This window comes from Malassezia sympodialis, genomic scaffold (assembly GCF_000349305.1).
Source record: "Malassezia sympodialis ATCC 42132 genomic scaffold, msy_sf_4, whole genome shotgun sequence".
NCBI classification, from domain to species: Eukaryota; Fungi; Basidiomycota; class Malasseziomycetes; order Malasseziales; family Malasseziaceae; genus Malassezia; species Malassezia sympodialis.
The window spans coordinates 714,047-729,562 of NW_017387802.1; the positions used below are offsets into that span (position 1 = coordinate 714,047).

Sequence of the window (15,516 nt, forward strand, 5' to 3'; positions counted from 1 at the left end):
TGCAGCGGCTTGGAATCATGTTATTTTGCTTGCTATTCGCGCAGCTAGCCCTACGGCGGCATGGCACTTATTCTGTGAGATGAAACGTCAAGGCATCCGGCCGACCGCGCGAACGTATGCGGGTTTCTTCCAGGCCCTGAGTGAACAGGCTCGTGCGAGCCTGCACGACACGCTGTGCCTGCCATCATGGAACGAACGCCTGTCTAAATTGTATGAGGGTCTCGAGCAGCTGCATCAGGAGGCAGCTGCTCAAACGGCCATGCCCGATGCCCTCTCGCCCCACCAGGCGGCACAGCAGCGCGTGCTCCACGAGCTGGAAAAGGATCCAGCGTCTATCGCTACAGCTTTCCGCCACTACATGACCCTGTTGTGCGCCCTTGGGCGCTATGAAGAGGCTTTAGAGGTGTTCGATCATCTTTGCCCGAATGGATACCCCCTCGCTCAGCACGACACGCCACGCTTGCCCCGCAAGCACTTTGCCACTGTGCCGATGTACACGTCGCTCCTTCGCGACCTTGGCTTATGCCGCATGCCCATGTCCAAAAAGCAAGGGCTCGTACGCGAAATATGGCGGCGCTGGCAAGATGATATCGCCATGTCGCTACGCCGCGGCGCATCGCCCCTGTTGGACGAAACAGCTCTGAAAACGCTTGTGTGGACACTTCAAATGGGTCAGCCGCGCACCTGTGTGCAGGACATTTGCTTCCTGCTCGGCACATACATGGGTGTTCCGTTCCGATCCCTCGCTGACGCAGAGGTGCACCCAGTGGCCAAGCCCAATGTGCACTGGAATGACACAGCTCTGCTCGTCGATGTTCTCACTTTCTTTGATCAGCAAGGGGCCCACAGTCAGCTCATCGACTGTTATACCCACGCGAAAAACGAGGCAATGCACGGCCTGGATCCCTCCACGGTTCCTAAAGCGGTGGCCTTGTACAAAAAAGCTTTATCCCAGACTTCTAGGTAGATATACTCTACTTTTTTCCGCGTGCACCGTGGCCACTCGCAAGAGCATGTCCTTGCTCGTGCACATGCTGGAATAGCTTAGACCGCGAAGGGAATGATGCATGGCACTGGTTGCACACTTCCGTACCTGACGGTGGCTTGGCCTTGGGTTTCCGGCGCGGTTTTCTGGAAGCTAAGGGCTCTTCCTGCGCCTTGAGCGCAAGGACCTTTTCTTCCAAGGAAAATAGGTGGTTGTCTTTACTCTCTGGTGTGAGAATCCGCACTGCCTCCGCCAGCCGGAGTAAGTACTCGTGGTTGGGGCCACTTGGCCCGTGGCATGTGTGAATGCGTTCCGCCAGCTCGTCCAGCGGCTGTGGACCGACAAATGCTTCATTGTCGGGCAGACCCACATACACCAGGGCTTCCGGCACAAGTACTTGTGGTTCCTCTGACGTGCCATAGTATCCGAGGATCGGTGCCCACATGGGTGTATAACCGTTCTTCTCGCGATCGTCCAGGTAGGCTCGCACCTCGTCCGCATGCGCCGGGTCAATGGTATAGCTGATGCCCCAGACAATGTCACCTTCCGGCGCATCGTCGGCACCAGGCAAGCTGTGCCAGTGATCTGCGGATACGAGTGTCACCACACGACCGGGTCGCTCTGGTGTGCCGCGGTGGTCCACCGAGTGCTGCGCAAAGCGGCGGACAAAGCCTTGGATGTAGCCAGGGGTGTAGCTAATCACATGAGGAGGCGGCTTGAAGATGATGGAGCCATAGCCAAAGATATCGAAGGAGCCAGGTGGACGTTTTGCATACGATGGGAGATCGCGCAGGTGAGGGAGAATCTCGTAGATCTTTTGCAGACGCATCTCATGTTGGGAGTGGGACTCGTGGGGGAATGAAATTTCAGAGCTGCTCGAAGCCCCTGCATCAGATCGAAGAGTATCTTCCATGGCTGCCTGCATTTTCTTCGCTTGCTTTTTGCGCTTCTTGTCCTTTTTCCTTGAGCTTTCTTCGTCGACATTAGCCGCGTGCGTGGGTTCTGCATCAACCGCTTGCTCAGGGACCAGCCCTTGGTCGCTCACTTTCAAGGCGGCCGTATCCTGGGTAATATCCTTGAGAGCCAAGTCGTCTTCGAGCATCTCGCGCTTGAGCCGCTGCACCTCCTTCTTGTGCTTTTTACTTCTCTCATGATTCGACCATGCAGCCTCCGATTGGAAGCGCTTGTTGCATGCAACACAGTCCCAGAAAGGCTCGTCCCCTTCAAGGGAGTCGTCACTTAGATCGCCTTCATCGTCCTCTTGTGCCTGGGCGTCCAGCTCCTCACCACTGCCAAAGTCGTCCCATTCGGTAGTGGGCGCCTCGGCCATCTGCCAGCTCTGAGCACGGAAAGAGGCCGCCTGCGCACGTTTTTCCTCCTGGCGCTTGGCTGCCTCTGCACGCCGCCACTCTTCGCGTTCTGCCTGCGCAGCGGCACTCACTCCGGCCTGCTGCTGCGCCTGGAATGCTTTGTGACGCGGGTCACGGCGGCGGATAAAGGATGCGAGGCCACGGATCGCGTCATTGTACTCTTTTCGTGCGGCATCGCGTGCGCGCTTGTTATCCTTTTCCATCAAGCGCTTCACACGACGGTCAGGCGCGTCCCGGAGGTCATGTTGGTCCTTCCATGCAAAGCTCTTACGACTAGAAAATTGGGTCCAGAACTGATAGAAAAGACGTACTGGCTCGGTTCCTGAGGTATAATCCGTAGTGGGATGTCCGAAAGAGGGATACATTCTCTGATCGTCCCGCCATGGAGCGGCAAGATCGCCCGTGTGTGTCTCGCCTGGATAAGGAGCAGCGACCATATCCTCTTCGGCCAGGCGCTCGAAGAGGCGGCGGTACGTGCCGAAGAAAGAGGTAGAAGAATCGCTAAAGTCCTTCGCCAAAGAGGGCGCGTAGAAGCGCAGCAGGTGCGACACACCTACACCAGCTGCCATTGTCGCAGCTTTCGGAGCTGCGCCACCAGATCGGAAGAGCTGGAACTTGGCGTCCACATCGTCGTCGTCTTCTTCTTCCTCAATACCATGTATCAGACGTTCACGGTTTTGATCATACCATGCGCGCTCCTGCTCGTCGCTTAAGACTTCGTACGCCTCCTGCAGCTTGACAAAGCGTTTCTTCGCTTCTTCTTCCTGCCCCGGATTTTTGTCAGGATGCATGCGGAGAGCTAGTCTCCGATAGGACTTGCGGATAGCATCCGCCGAGTCGGTCTGTTCAACCTCTAAAAGCTCATAGTAATCCACAAAGGTATCTTCGGGAGCAGCTTCTGACGATGGTTTGGCGCCCATCGTAGGTGGCGGCAAGTCAGTCGCGCAGTGGTATTTGACCCATTTCTCCACATTGTCATCCCTGGTCCCCTCGCACGATTGACAGCTATGTGTGGTCGCTTTGCGAATGGGCTCCCGCCGCAGGCGTTTTACGATACGGTGGACGATCTCCTTGTAGACGAGCACCTCACAGCACATGAAAATGCATTCGAGTACGATCCCACCTATAATGTGGCGCCCGGCACAGTGTACCCCGTCGTACGCGCTACAGATTCGAAGGATGGCTTCTCAGTGGCGCTGGAGACCATGAAATGGGGCCTCCGACACAATGCAGTGCTCTCATCTGCGTCTCCAGAGATGCGCGGGCCCCTAATTATCAATTCGCGTGACGATACGATCGTGCGGCCCACCTCTGCATGGCATCGCCTTGCGGCGACCCAGCGCTGCATTGTCTTCTGCCAAGGTTTCTTTGAATGGGAAAAGGTGCCGATGTCTCGATCGAAGCGTGTCGCCCACTTTGTTGGCATGTCTGCTCAAGGGCGTGGGCGCCCAGCTGTTGAAGGCTCCACACACCAGCTCATGCCTATGGCCGGCCTGTGGGTCGAGGACCAAGGACAGCGTGCCTTTACGATCGTTACGACCACGTCCAACAAGCAGCTTAGCTTTTTGCATGACCGCATGCCCGTGATTCTTCCTACAGCTCAGTCGATGCATCAATGGCTCCACGCGCGTGAGTTTCAGCGCATGGCCTCCCTGTTACAACCGTACGACGGCTGTCTCGACTGCTACGCGGTCCCACCAGAGGTTGGCACCGTAGGCTATTCATCGGAAAGCCTGATCTATCCAGTGGCTTTGCGCCACGATGGGCTCGAAGCGTTCTTTTCGAAACAGACCCCTTCTGCACCCATATCTCCCGTCAAGGTGGAAAAGGCGACACCGCCGCGGGACCGCCCAGCATCACGCAGTCCAAAACGGCCGCTGCCGTCGCCTTCGCGCGCCCCTAAAAAGGCGCGAGGGACACCGCGTCTTGAGGAATTCTGGACCTGATGCATATGCCATGAGCTACATACAATTTATACGACACATGCCATTAGAATAGAGGCGCAGGTGCTTTCACTGAGTATTCCTTCGCGCGGCCGGATCCCTGCTTTTTCTCCACGCGCAAGTGGAACAAGATCTCATTCGTCGATTCATCAAAGTCCGCTGTGCACCAGTTGCGGGCCCCCATAATATACTTCTGCTTGTTGGGCTTGTCGTTCAGGTCAAACTCAAAGAGAGGGAGCATTGTCTCACGCGTGCCGAGGTAATGCAGCGAGCGGTGTTGCTTCGTTGCCAGCTTGTTCGTGACTTTAATCACCGCAGGCGGCGGCGGCGCATTCACAATGGCGCTCGTGATCAGGGCCAGCGCGTACTTGTAGTCCTGCTCGGGTCGAATGTCGGTTTCCGAGCTAAAGACGCCGCAGCCGGCTGCGTGCACATCTCCGCTCAAGAAAGTGATGCGCATCTTCTTCTCCTGGGCCAGTGTCTGCGTCTGCTCGATGAACTGGTTGCGCTCCTTCTTGTGATGCTGAGAGCACCAGTGATCGTTCAAGTCGTCCAGGATCTCCACACTGCCGTCAAAGTCTGCGGTGAGTCACTGGCACGTACTGTTGGTAAACCCAGGCGAGGCGGTCTTGGCCACCTTCACAAAAGGATTAAACCGATTTGTGAGCATCTTCTCCAAAAACACCATGCGGGGGTAGGCAATGGGCACGCCCAGCTGGATGATCAGGTGGCGCACCGTCTCAGGCAGGTTCATGCATGCCTCAAGCACCCGCTCGTACGTGTCTTCCGCACACACCTGATCCATCTTGCGCTGCGCACGACAGTCAACCAGCAGCAAATGCTGCTTCGGACCCATCCAAGTAAGGAATGAGTGCGTGGGGAAGGCAATGTACGAGCCGGGCCCACCGATGATCAGCGACCTGAACTGCGTTGGGTTCGGATTCGTCGTGTTCTCGTTGAGCACGCCATCCACCTCGTCGTTCATAAACTGTTGGAACAACAGGTAGAAGAAGTAGCCACGCGAGCCGATCAGCTTGAACAAGGGCGACTGCATCAGGTCCTCAGCGTATGTGCCGAAACCATCGATCAGGTCATGGTCATCGAGCATGTTGACCATGGGAATGCGCGAAAAGGCGCGCGCCATCGCACCCGATCCAAAACACTTGACGTAATTCGTGAACAGGAACCGGTCAATGACTTGCTTGTAACGAGGATCCAGGGGAATCTCCTCGCCCTCAGCTGTCTCTTTCTTTGCCATAAATATGTTCTGCTGAATTCCTTCCTGCTTGGCGACCTGGTCATTGTAGACTTGGGTGAGTGAATAGACACGTACTTTGATCGCCGCCACCCACCAACGCGTGGAAGGGGTTCTTGGCGTGCTCAATCAGCAGGTCGTTCCACATAGGATCCGGGCCGTTGAAGTCATCCGGCTTTACACTGGCGCTAAATCCAGCGCATGAATAGGTGGCCCAGCGGAAGTTTTGGTGGTATGCGGGCACGTGGAAGTCAACGAGGTCCGTCGCACCGACAACCGTGTAGGCCACTGACTGAGGCACCCTAAGCATCTGGATCTCAATCTTGAAACGCCAAAATACATGAGCCCTGTTTGCTTCGTCCCCATATACCCACAGTTGCAGTCCGCGTGTTTGCATTGGCGGACCTGTCGGCTTCTGGTCTGCCAGCGGCACGTACTGCAGCACGGGCGGAGCGCGCGGCATAGTAGCGGCGGTATGCTGCGTCACAAGAAGCACAAATGCATGGTAGATACCACGCGAATCGACCGTATCGTACCGGAGCAGCGGGCCCACGTCGACGTGCCAATTCGACATCGGGGGTGATGGAAGGAGGACGAGCCACGCGACTCTGGCACGCGGGGAATCAACAAGCCAATGGCCAGGTCATCTACCTCCACATAGACCATGCCTTCCTGGCTCGAGCGCTGTCGCGGCGAGGGCCAAGTGCGTACACTGGGCTGACGGGAGGCGCCTTTCCGCGGGAGCGACTATGCTGTATTCCGCAATGTCAAGGAGTTTGGAGCAGTGGGAGATGGCGTGAACGACGATACAGATGCGATACAAACGGCCATTTCGTCCGGCGAGCGCTGTGACAGCGACGCTGACAGCTGTACACAGGCACCTGCGCTCGTGTACTTTCCTGGTAGGCATTCCTACTGACCTGAGCCGGAATATACCGTGTTTCGAAACCCATTATTGCGCTCTACTTCACGCATCTCGCCGGCGATCCCTTGGAGCGGCCTGTACTGCGACCGCTGCCTCATTTCGAGGGCATGTTCGTATCATGTACTGACCCAGTGCGGTGATCGATGAAAATCCTTATCGGTCAGATGGGTCGAACTGGTACACGCCGCAAAACAACTTTTTCCGCTCCGTGTCTCATTTCGTGATCGATCTGACGGACATGCCGTTCGATCGCGGCACAGGCATGTATGTCACGCCTCACTCACCCCAGCCACCACCAGGTGAGCCAGGCGACCGGATTGCACCATGTCGACTTTCTCATGCACATCGGCTCACCCGCCCAGCAGGGAGTACGTATGTGTGGCTTACCAGATTTTTATGGAAAATGCAAGCGGCGGATTCATGTCGGACTTGTCGTTCCAGGGAGGCCGCTACGGTGCTTGGCTCGGCAACCAGCAGTTTACTGTGCGAAATATACGCTTCTCTCAGTGCCACACGGCTATATGCCAGCACTGGAACTGGGCATGGACGTATATGGATGTACATATCACCGACTGCGACATTGGCTTGCAGATGCTCGCGACGCAGTCGCAGAAGCAGGGCGTCGGTTCGCTTGTCCTGTCCGACTGGGACGTGACTCGCACAAACACGGTCGTCCAACTAGAGAAGGACGCGCCAGGGCGCCTCGTGCTAGACAATGTGTATGCGCAGCATGTACAGGCCATTGTCTCAGGCCCTTCTCGCACATGGCTCGCGCCCGCCTCCGACGATGACCATGTGGCGTTCTGGGTCAAGACACCTGCCGTGGTGCCAGACTCCACGACCACGTTGACGCGCTTCTCTACCCCTGATGGGCCCGTCTATGCAGGCGCATGTCCGGCGCCGCCGCGGCCTGCGTGCCTGGTAGACGACAATGGATTTTGGTTTGGGCAGGAAAAGCCATGGTTTGCGCGCCTGTGCGGCGAGAACATGGTGAGTCTTCGCAGTTTAGGTGCCAAGGGCGACGGAACGTCCGATGATACACAGGCCATGCAGGCGGTGCTGGATCATCATCGGGGGAGTCTCATTTATGGTACGTGTCGCCCGCTCACCGTAGTGCCCTATGGACACTATGTCATCACAGACACCCTCCGTATCCCAGCCGGCACTCGCTTGGTCGGCGAGGCGCAACCCGTCTTTTTCGGTGCTGGTGCCGCCTTCCAAGATGCAAGTCACCCCCGGCCTGTCGTGCAGGTTGGCGTGCCTGGCGATGTGGGCGACGTGACGCTGTGCGACTTGATCCTCAGCACGCGCGGTCCGGCGCCAGGGGCCATTGTGCTGGAATGGAATATACATGAGCGCACTCAGGGCTCAGTTGCCATGTTTGACGTGCATATTCGCCTGGGTGGCTTTGCGGGGTCTGAGTTGGAACTTGCCCAGTGTCCACGAGATGCGCCATGCGAGGCGCTCCCTCATGCTTGCTTCCTAAGTATGCACATTACGCCCAAGGCGAGCGGCTACTTCCAGAATGTATGGGTATGGACCGCTGATCATGAGCTGGATGACGGCGCACCTGCCCAGCTCAACGTTTTGAGTGACCGCGGTATTCTCATCGAGTCCCAGGGGCCTGTGTGGATGTACGGCACAGCGAGTGAACATGCTCTCTTGTACCAGTACTCCTTGCGGGGTGCCTCAAACGTCCTTCTCGCGATGATTCAGACTGAGTCGCCCTATTTCCAGGGCCGCCACTTTGCGCACGCCTCGGCCAGTGTACAGCCACATGCACAGTACCCTGACGTTGACAACTCTCAGCGGTTCAAGAATGCGACCGATGTGTCCTTCGAGCCGGATCCAGCGATGGACGACCGTGCAGTAGGCCTGCACATCCGTGCGTGCAAGGATATTCTTGTGCTGGGTGCTGGCCTCTATTCCTTTTTCGACTCGTACGACCAGGCGGCACTCCCAGCCCATGCCTGCCAGCGGCGGCTATGTGTGTTGGAGTCTGCTGCGCAATGTGAGCGTATCCACCTGGTGAATGTGGCCACAGTGGGTTCGCAGTGCTTGCTGAGCCTGGATGGTTGCGATTGGGTTGCGGAGACGCCCTTCCGCGAGGGCTTCTGCAGTACCATGGCCCTCTTCACGCTCAGCCGATTCGGCACGGCCAGGTGGCTTTAAGAAGCCTATTGCTCCGGCACATACACGCCGACCATGGCCGTATCCATGATGGCATCGACATTGACCCAGGCGTGCGTGAGATCTAGATTAGCTGCGTACACGTACAGAACAGCCGTGTTCCATCGCGGCCGGCCACGCGCATGAGCGTGTCTTGGCCGCCAGGATGGAAGCGGATATACGGCGTGATATTGTAAACTTTGCCTTGTATAGCTGTCCAAGCATCTTCCATGGTGTTGTGCCTTTTGAGCTCGCTAGGCGTCACGCGGAGCAGCGTTGAAACGCCACCACGGAGGTCCGTCGACTGTTTCAAGCGCGCCCAATCGAGCGGGCTGCACCCTGGTTCAAGCACCACCTTCTTGCGTGCGACAGGCGCATCAAGAAGACTTGTTGGTGCCTGCTGGGGTGGTGCACGAAGGCGGCTGATCCCTGAAGGTCTGTGTAGTGGCGGGGCCATCGCCTGCGTCCGGCCCTCCGGATGTCGCTGAGCACTATCCAGCGCAGGAAATGCGGGAGGCGTATCGTCGTCCACTATGATTGGAAGCGTCTTGGTGGGATCTTTTGCGTCCGCTTCTGGTTCGTCGGACGACTTCACTGTGCTCGCGCTCGAGCCGTCCCCCCACCAAACCATGATGCGCGATCGCCAAGATCTGAGCACGTGCGTCGCTCGTGACCCAGGGCGGTCGGTGAAAAGGGTCTGCTGCAAAAAATTTATTGCCTGCCGTCATGGAGATCGTTCCGAAGCATCTAAAGAGCCTATCTACTGTGCTGATTCGCTTCCCGTTCAGTGGCGGACAGCCGCGCAAGGGTGTAGAGCATGGCCCTGAGGCCCTAGTCAAGGCTGGTCTGAAGGAGCAGCTCCAGACTCTGGGCTGGGAGGTCGAGGAGGACGCGTCGATCTCGTGGGACTCGGTCAATGCCCTGCTGGGCAGTGACCCGGACATGGGCAAGATGCGCAACCCACGCTCGGTGTCGAAGGCGAGCGAGCTGCTGGCCGCGGTTGTTGAGAAACAATGCAAGGCCGGCAAGCTGCCGCTTACGATTGGCGGCGACCACAGCCTCGGTACGGGCTCGATGATCGGCACGGCCCGCGCGTACCCTGACGTGGCGTGCATTTGGGTCGACGCGCACGCTGACATTAACACGCCTCTGACTACGCCCTCGGGCAACCTGCATGGCTGCCCTGTGTCATTCGCCCTGGCGCTCGAAGGCTGCCTTGTGGAACCGTACAAGAGCTGGATCCCCAATCCGTCGGTGAACAGCCCCAACCGCCTCGTGTACATTGGACTGCGTGACATTGACGAGGGTGAGCGCAAGATCCTCAAGGACCTGAACATCAAGGCCTTTAGCATGCACCATGTTGATAAGTACGGCATTGGCAAGGTCGTGGAGATGGCTCTTGATCACATCAACGGCCACACGTCGCGACGGGATCGCCCGATCCACCTGTCATTCGATGTCGATGCAATGGATCCCACGGTCGCGCCGAGCACTGGCACGCCTGTACGTGGTGGACTCACCTTCCGCGAGGGCCACTACATTTGCGAGGCCATCGCTGAGACGGGCGCGCTCGTTGCGATGGACATGGTCGAAGTGAACCCGGCTCTCGAGGACCATGTGGCCGCTGAGAACACTGTGGCTGTAGGCTGCTCGTTGGTTCGCTCGGCTCTGGGCGAGACACTTCTATGAGCTATCCTGCGACTCTGCCGCATAGCCATGCATGGAGACGCCAGGCGCTGGTATGAGCTTAGAAACACATACGATATATTTCCGTCTTGAGGACGCGCCGCGCTTTTGTTTTGGGTTTGGGCGCTGGGTCAGCATGATGACGTACCTTTGGTATTCTCGGTCATGTAGAATTGGCGGAGGATCATAATGGCTTCCTCGCGCAAGTAGCCGCCCTGCGACTTGTACGGTGGGTTGTAGGTCAATGTATCGCTGGTATGAGCGACGCGACGTACCTAGCATGGATCGGGAGCACCGTTCCATTGCCCCCAAAGCGTTCATTTCCTGCGCCAAACACGACGCGCTGGATGCCAATTTGGCGCAGCGCCGAAGCGCACATAAGGCACGGCTCGATCGTAACATAGAGCGTTGTCCCGAGCAGGATATTGTCTCCCTCTGGTCCGCTATGCGGAGCGCGCCCAAACTGTGGATTTTTGGGCGGACTCTCTCGCAATATCTCATCAATCGCCTCGAGCTCGGCATGCCGCGTCGCCTGTGTCAGTAGCCAACACGTACGTTCATAAGCTCATTAGTCCGATTGCGTGCCTGCGCAAGGATTCGCCCATCTCGTACAAAAACACATCCAACGGGTACTTCTCCATGATCAAAGGCCTCCTGCGCCATCTCCAGGGCCACGCGCATCCACCGCAGGTCGTCGGGCGACTGTGCCTCTTTGGGCACGTACGTCGCGCAGCCGATCATGCTAAGTGGAGGTGGCAGTCGCCAGGAAAAAAAAGCGTCGTCCTCTCCGTCTCCACTTGTGCTCGGATTGGGATGAACGCGGCCATCACTGGCGCCTGGAGCAAGCAGCGCTCGCGCATTTCTCTAAATGCGCCTCCGCCTCCAGGATCAGCGGCTGAAGCGGCCATGTCGCGGGCCGAAAACAAGAAGGACAATAATATGCCAGCAGGAGACTCTGATAAGAGGGACAGGCTCGGCAAGCGTAAGGCACGTGTCTCTCGTGGTTCTGAAGTCGCCCCCAAGCGCGGAAAAAAGACCCGCTCGAACGAAGATAAATATGCACCCCCACAGGCTCGTTTGCGTGATATTGGAGGAGCTGCTGTGGCCATCGAAAAGGCGCTCGAACTTGTTGCGATGCCCCTCTGCCACCCTGAGATCTATTTGCATACGGGCGTGACACCGCCTCGCGGCGTGCTTTTCCATGGTCCGCCCGGCTGCGGTAAAACTATGATTGCAGGCGCACTCGCTGGTGAGTTGGGTGTACCGTTTCTCTCGATTAGCGCACCGTCGGTTGTGTCGGGCACGTCCGGCGAGTCAGAAAAGGCTCTGCGGGACACCTTTGAAGAGGCCAAGGCTATGGCTCCTTGCATCCTGTTTGTCGATGAAATTGATGCAATTACACCAAAGCGCGAGACGGCACAGCGCGAGATGGAGCGCCGTATCGTTGCACAGCTGCTCACCTGTCTTGATGAGCTCGCATGGGAAAAAGGCGATGGGCGCCCTGTTATGGTGCTAGGTGCAACGAATCGACCTGACTCGATTGACCCAGCGCTTCGTCGCGCTGGCCGATTCGACCACGAAATTGCTATGGGCGTCCCAGACGAGGACGGTCGCGAACAGTAAGTTCAAGCTACTCACGTCCAGAATCTTGCAGGTGTTGTGCAGCCGGTTGAAGCTCGCGGGCGACTTTGACTTCCGGTACTTGGCAAAGCGCACGCCAGGCTATGTCGGTGCGGATCTCACGTCTCTGACGGCGGCCGCTGGTATCATCGCTGTGAAGCGCATTTTTCAGCATTTACAGGATCCCGAGTCACAGGATATGCAATGTGACGAGCCGAGCAATACACCTGTGCCGGAAGCTGTGCCTCCGCCCGGTGAATTAGAGGCATCAACGCCTACGACGGCCGAGCCTGCGCCCGAGACGGAGGTGGAGCCTGAAGCTGAAGCTGAGCCTGAGCCTGAAGTACACGCAACGATGGCCGCGGAGTTCCTCGAAGATCTGCCAGTCGCCGTGCGCTCCTCCTCGATTGCCACGTTCCTGCAGCGGTTCCCTCATCCTTTGCCTGATGCACAACTTGCGAAGCTGGCTATCAACAACCAAGACTTTCTCGAAGCCCTCAAGGTAGTGCAGCCGTCGTCTAAGCGTGAAGGCTTCGCGACAGTTCCTGATGTTACGTGGGACGACATTGGCGCGCTCCATCAGATCCGCGAAGAGCTCAGTATGGCTGTGGTACAGCCGATTCGCCGCCCCGACTTGTTCCGCGCTCTAGGCGTGAATGCGAGCTCGGGCGTGCTACTGTGGGGCCCCCCAGGCTGCGGCAAGACACTGCTGGCCAAGGCCGTGGCCAACGAGAGCCGCGCGAACTTTATCAGCATCAAGGGGCCAGAACTACTGAACAAGTATGTGGGTGAGAGCGAGAAAGCTGTGCGTCAAGTTTTTGCGCGCGCACGCGCTTCATCACCGTGTGTCATCTTCTTTGACGAGCTCGACGCACTCGTGCCCCGCCGTGACGATACGCTTGTATGTATACCCTGCTGACCCCAGTCGGAATCCTCTGCGCGCGTTGTTAATACACTACTTACTGAGCTGGACGGTCTCGAGTCGCGTGTTCAGACCTATGTGATCGCCGCAACGAATCGGCCTGATATGATTGATCCGGCAATGTGCCGCCCGGGGCGCCTGGACCGCCTGCTCTATGTGGACCTTCCCACGCCTGATGAGCGCCTGGACATTCTGACCACACTGACGAAGGCGTCGCCGCTGGCAACCGCCGCAGATGCCGATGCAGAGCGTCACGCAGTTCATCTGGATCAGATTGCGCGCGATCATCGCGCGGACGGCTACAGCGGCGCGGACCTTGCAGCACTTGTACGCGAAGCCGCTGTCACGGCGCTACGCGAGAAGATCGTGTCGCCGCTCCGCATCAACGACGAGCACATACCACTGGGGCGCGTGTGTATTTACCAGCACCATTTCTTGCATGCATTTGACCGCGTCCAGCCTAGCGTCACGACGGAGCAACGCCTCAAGTACGAGGCGCTGCGGGGCCGCCTGGCCGCTGGTGCCCCCCGCGCTCGGTAGATGGGTAGTGCGAATGGCTGACGTAATACCAGTCGTGGGCCTCGCCCCGCGGTCGCGGACGTCGAACGCAGGGACCATCACGATGCCGGCGTATCACTCCTCGTACAATGATGAGCCGAATGTACAGCAGATTGCAGGTGTCGCTCTGCTCCCTATACATTCGCGATCACGGGGCCCTGCCCCTCTTCCGAGTGCGTGGCGCTATCTCTTACGCAGTCGATCCATCACGTCCCGATATTGTAGATGAGGCGATTGATCTCTTCCGTGCCAACTCACTTTTCCGCAACTTTGAGATTCAGGGTGCTGCAGACCGCGTATGTGCTTTTAGCTTACTCCAGACACTCATCTACCTGATCCTCTTTATTTCCGACTGTCTCACGCGCATCGCCTCTGCACCCACTACATGGTCGAAGCACGAGGCACAGAAGCAGCTCCTGTCCTATGCTGTGGATCACTTTGCACTCCCTGGAGATGCAAACTTCCCTTTGACCTCGCTCTATGGTGTTCCCGGTAGCCGCGCCGAATCAGACACGCTGCGTCAGTACCTTGTGCAGGCTCGCCAAGAGACCGTCGTGCGTCTCTTGGACAAAATCTACGTGGACAATGTGCCGAGCCGCTGGTGGCTCGCATTTACAAAGCGAAAGTTGTATGTACCCTTGCCTGACCTCAGCATGGGCAAGAGTCTCTCCTAGTTTTATCACTTACAGGACCTACGCTTTTAGCGCCTAAGCGGCGGTGGGTGCCTCAGCCGAGGCCTCCTTAGTCGAGTCGGGCTTCAGTGCCTGTGGCATGGGCGCACAGGCCTGCTCCATTGTCTGAAGCAGCGTCTGGATGCTCGACTGCCACTGTGTCAAGCGCTGCTCGAGCGAAGCCCACTGTGCGTGGTCAAAGGTGCGGTATGTAGAGCGGTACACTCGGAATGACTGCGATACCTGCGATAGCTTGCCGGAGACCAAGCCTGCGCGGATGACGTCAATTACCCACGACTCGACGTCATCGACGTTCACGTCGAGGACCTGCGCGATATCTTTGTAGGACACCTCCGCTGACACACTCTGTGCACACAGGGAGGCCAGGTCGAGCAGGCGCATCTTGTGGCGCAGATCGTTCTCATCCAGTGCGAGGCGCTGCAGCGTCGAGGCTCCCTCACTGGACGCGAGCCACTGCTCCAGATCGGCGCGGGTGCCGCTGACAAACACCTTAAGCAGCGCCAACACAGGCGCCGTGCCGAGCTCCATCGTAACGGGCACCTGGAGCAGCTCTTCCATCTCGAAGAGCTTGGGAAGCCGCAATACATTCGCGACCGCCTTTTCGGCCGCGGAATGACGCAATTCCTGGGGCAGAGAGGGCTCCGCTGACAGGAAGCGGAGGTGCAGCAGCTCAAACTCGTACGCCTTGTCGATATGCTCGAGCCGGCAGTCGGTAGTCTGGAGCGCCTCAGCGACGCGGCCAAGACATGCACTCTTCTGCTCGATACTCACATTCCACTGGGCCAGCCACGTAGGCAGCGACTTGAGCGCCATTTCCAAAAAGTCCATGTCGCCGTTGACCGACGCAAGCGCCAGCAGCGCCTCAAATACGGCGAGGCGCAGAGCGCTAGTGGATGACAACATGTTGAAGATGTTTGCCAGCACACGATATTTGATCACACTGCGCTCCATGGCCGTCGAAGACTGCGCATCGCCGACCACCTGCACCAGGTGGCCGACTAGATCCTGGAACTGTGCGTCATCCTCGTCAAAGTACTGCAGAAGCAGCGCCATGAGCAGGTTGTACACGCCCTCGACCTCGCGATCTGTACCATCGACGACACCGGTCGCCGACTGCACGAGCTTGGTGACCACCTCGCGGGCCTTGGGTTTGGCAGCCTCCGCGTCCGCAGCCTCGTCGGCCTGGGCAGCCTCTTTGCTGAGTGCCTCCGCCCAGTCCACGCGCTGCTCCTCAGGAAAAGCGCGCGAGAGCAAGAGCGTACACTCGTCTGCGTATTCACGCAGCGTGCTCTCGCTCAGCACCGCTACCAAATCCGATCGCATCGTAGCAGAGTCGCCGTCAGCAGCGCCGCAAAGAACGCAGCACTTTGTAAATCACGTGATTCCACGTG

At 58.0% G+C, this 15,516-nt stretch overlaps 8 protein-coding genes across 8 annotated transcripts; 4 read left to right on the plus strand and 4 right to left on the minus strand.

Moving 5' to 3' along the window:
• Positions 1–974: 974 nt before the first annotated feature.
• MSY001_1170 (uncharacterized protein) lies at positions 975–3,275 on the minus strand (the record flags this gene model as incomplete). Its single annotated transcript, XM_018886280.1, has 1 exon — positions 975–3,275. One exon carries the CDS (start codon positions 3,273–3,275, stop codon positions 975–977), a length of 2,301 nt encoding a protein of 766 aa, XP_018739770.1.
• A 1,069-nt stretch (positions 3,276–4,344) lies between these two features.
• MSY001_1171 (uncharacterized protein) lies at positions 4,345–6,127 on the minus strand (the record flags this gene model as incomplete). Its single annotated transcript, XM_018886281.1, has 4 exons — positions 4,345–4,877; positions 4,902–5,606; positions 5,632–5,900; positions 5,928–6,127. 4 exons carry the CDS (start codon positions 6,125–6,127, stop codon positions 4,345–4,347), a joined length of 1,707 nt encoding a protein of 568 aa, XP_018739771.1.
• A 675-nt stretch (positions 6,128–6,802) lies between these two features.
• MSG1 (Exo-B-1,3-glucanase (GH55-family)-like protein) lies at positions 6,803–8,650 on the plus strand (the record flags this gene model as incomplete). Its single annotated transcript, XM_018886283.1, has 1 exon — positions 6,803–8,650. One exon carries the CDS (start codon positions 6,803–6,805, stop codon positions 8,648–8,650), a length of 1,848 nt encoding a protein of 615 aa, XP_018739772.1.
• Positions 8,651–8,732: 82 nt separating this feature from the next.
• MSY001_1173 (uncharacterized protein) lies at positions 8,733–9,278 on the minus strand (the record flags this gene model as incomplete). Its single annotated transcript, XM_018886284.1, has 1 exon — positions 8,733–9,278. One exon carries the CDS (start codon positions 9,276–9,278, stop codon positions 8,733–8,735), a length of 546 nt encoding a protein of 181 aa, XP_018739773.1.
• A 95-nt stretch (positions 9,279–9,373) lies between these two features.
• MSY001_1174 (uncharacterized protein) lies at positions 9,374–10,336 on the plus strand (the record flags this gene model as incomplete). The annotated part of the gene is made up of 1 exon (XM_018886285.1): positions 9,374–10,336. One exon carries the CDS (start codon positions 9,374–9,376, stop codon positions 10,334–10,336), a length of 963 nt encoding a protein of 320 aa, XP_018739774.1.
• Positions 10,337–11,239: 903 nt separating this feature from the next.
• Positions 11,240–13,415, plus strand: MSY001_1175 (uncharacterized protein; the record flags this gene model as incomplete). Its single annotated transcript, XM_018886286.1, has 3 exons — positions 11,240–11,952; positions 11,978–12,854; positions 12,879–13,415. The coding sequence occupies 3 exons, from the start codon at positions 11,240–11,242 to the stop codon at positions 13,413–13,415; spliced, it is 2,127 nt and encodes a 708-aa protein (XP_018739775.1).
• Positions 13,416–13,497: 82 nt separating this feature from the next.
• On the plus strand, positions 13,498–14,107 carry MSY001_1176 (uncharacterized protein; the record flags this gene model as incomplete). The annotated part of the gene is made up of 2 exons (XM_018886287.1): positions 13,498–13,606; positions 13,632–14,107. 2 exons carry the CDS (start codon positions 13,498–13,500, stop codon positions 14,105–14,107), a joined length of 585 nt encoding a protein of 194 aa, XP_018739776.1.
• A 33-nt stretch (positions 14,108–14,140) lies between these two features.
• On the minus strand, positions 14,141–15,448 carry MSY001_1177 (uncharacterized protein; the record flags this gene model as incomplete). Its single annotated transcript, XM_018886288.1, has 1 exon — positions 14,141–15,448. One exon carries the CDS (start codon positions 15,446–15,448, stop codon positions 14,141–14,143), a length of 1,308 nt encoding a protein of 435 aa, XP_018739777.1.
• Between the last annotated feature and the right edge of the window lie 68 nt (positions 15,449–15,516).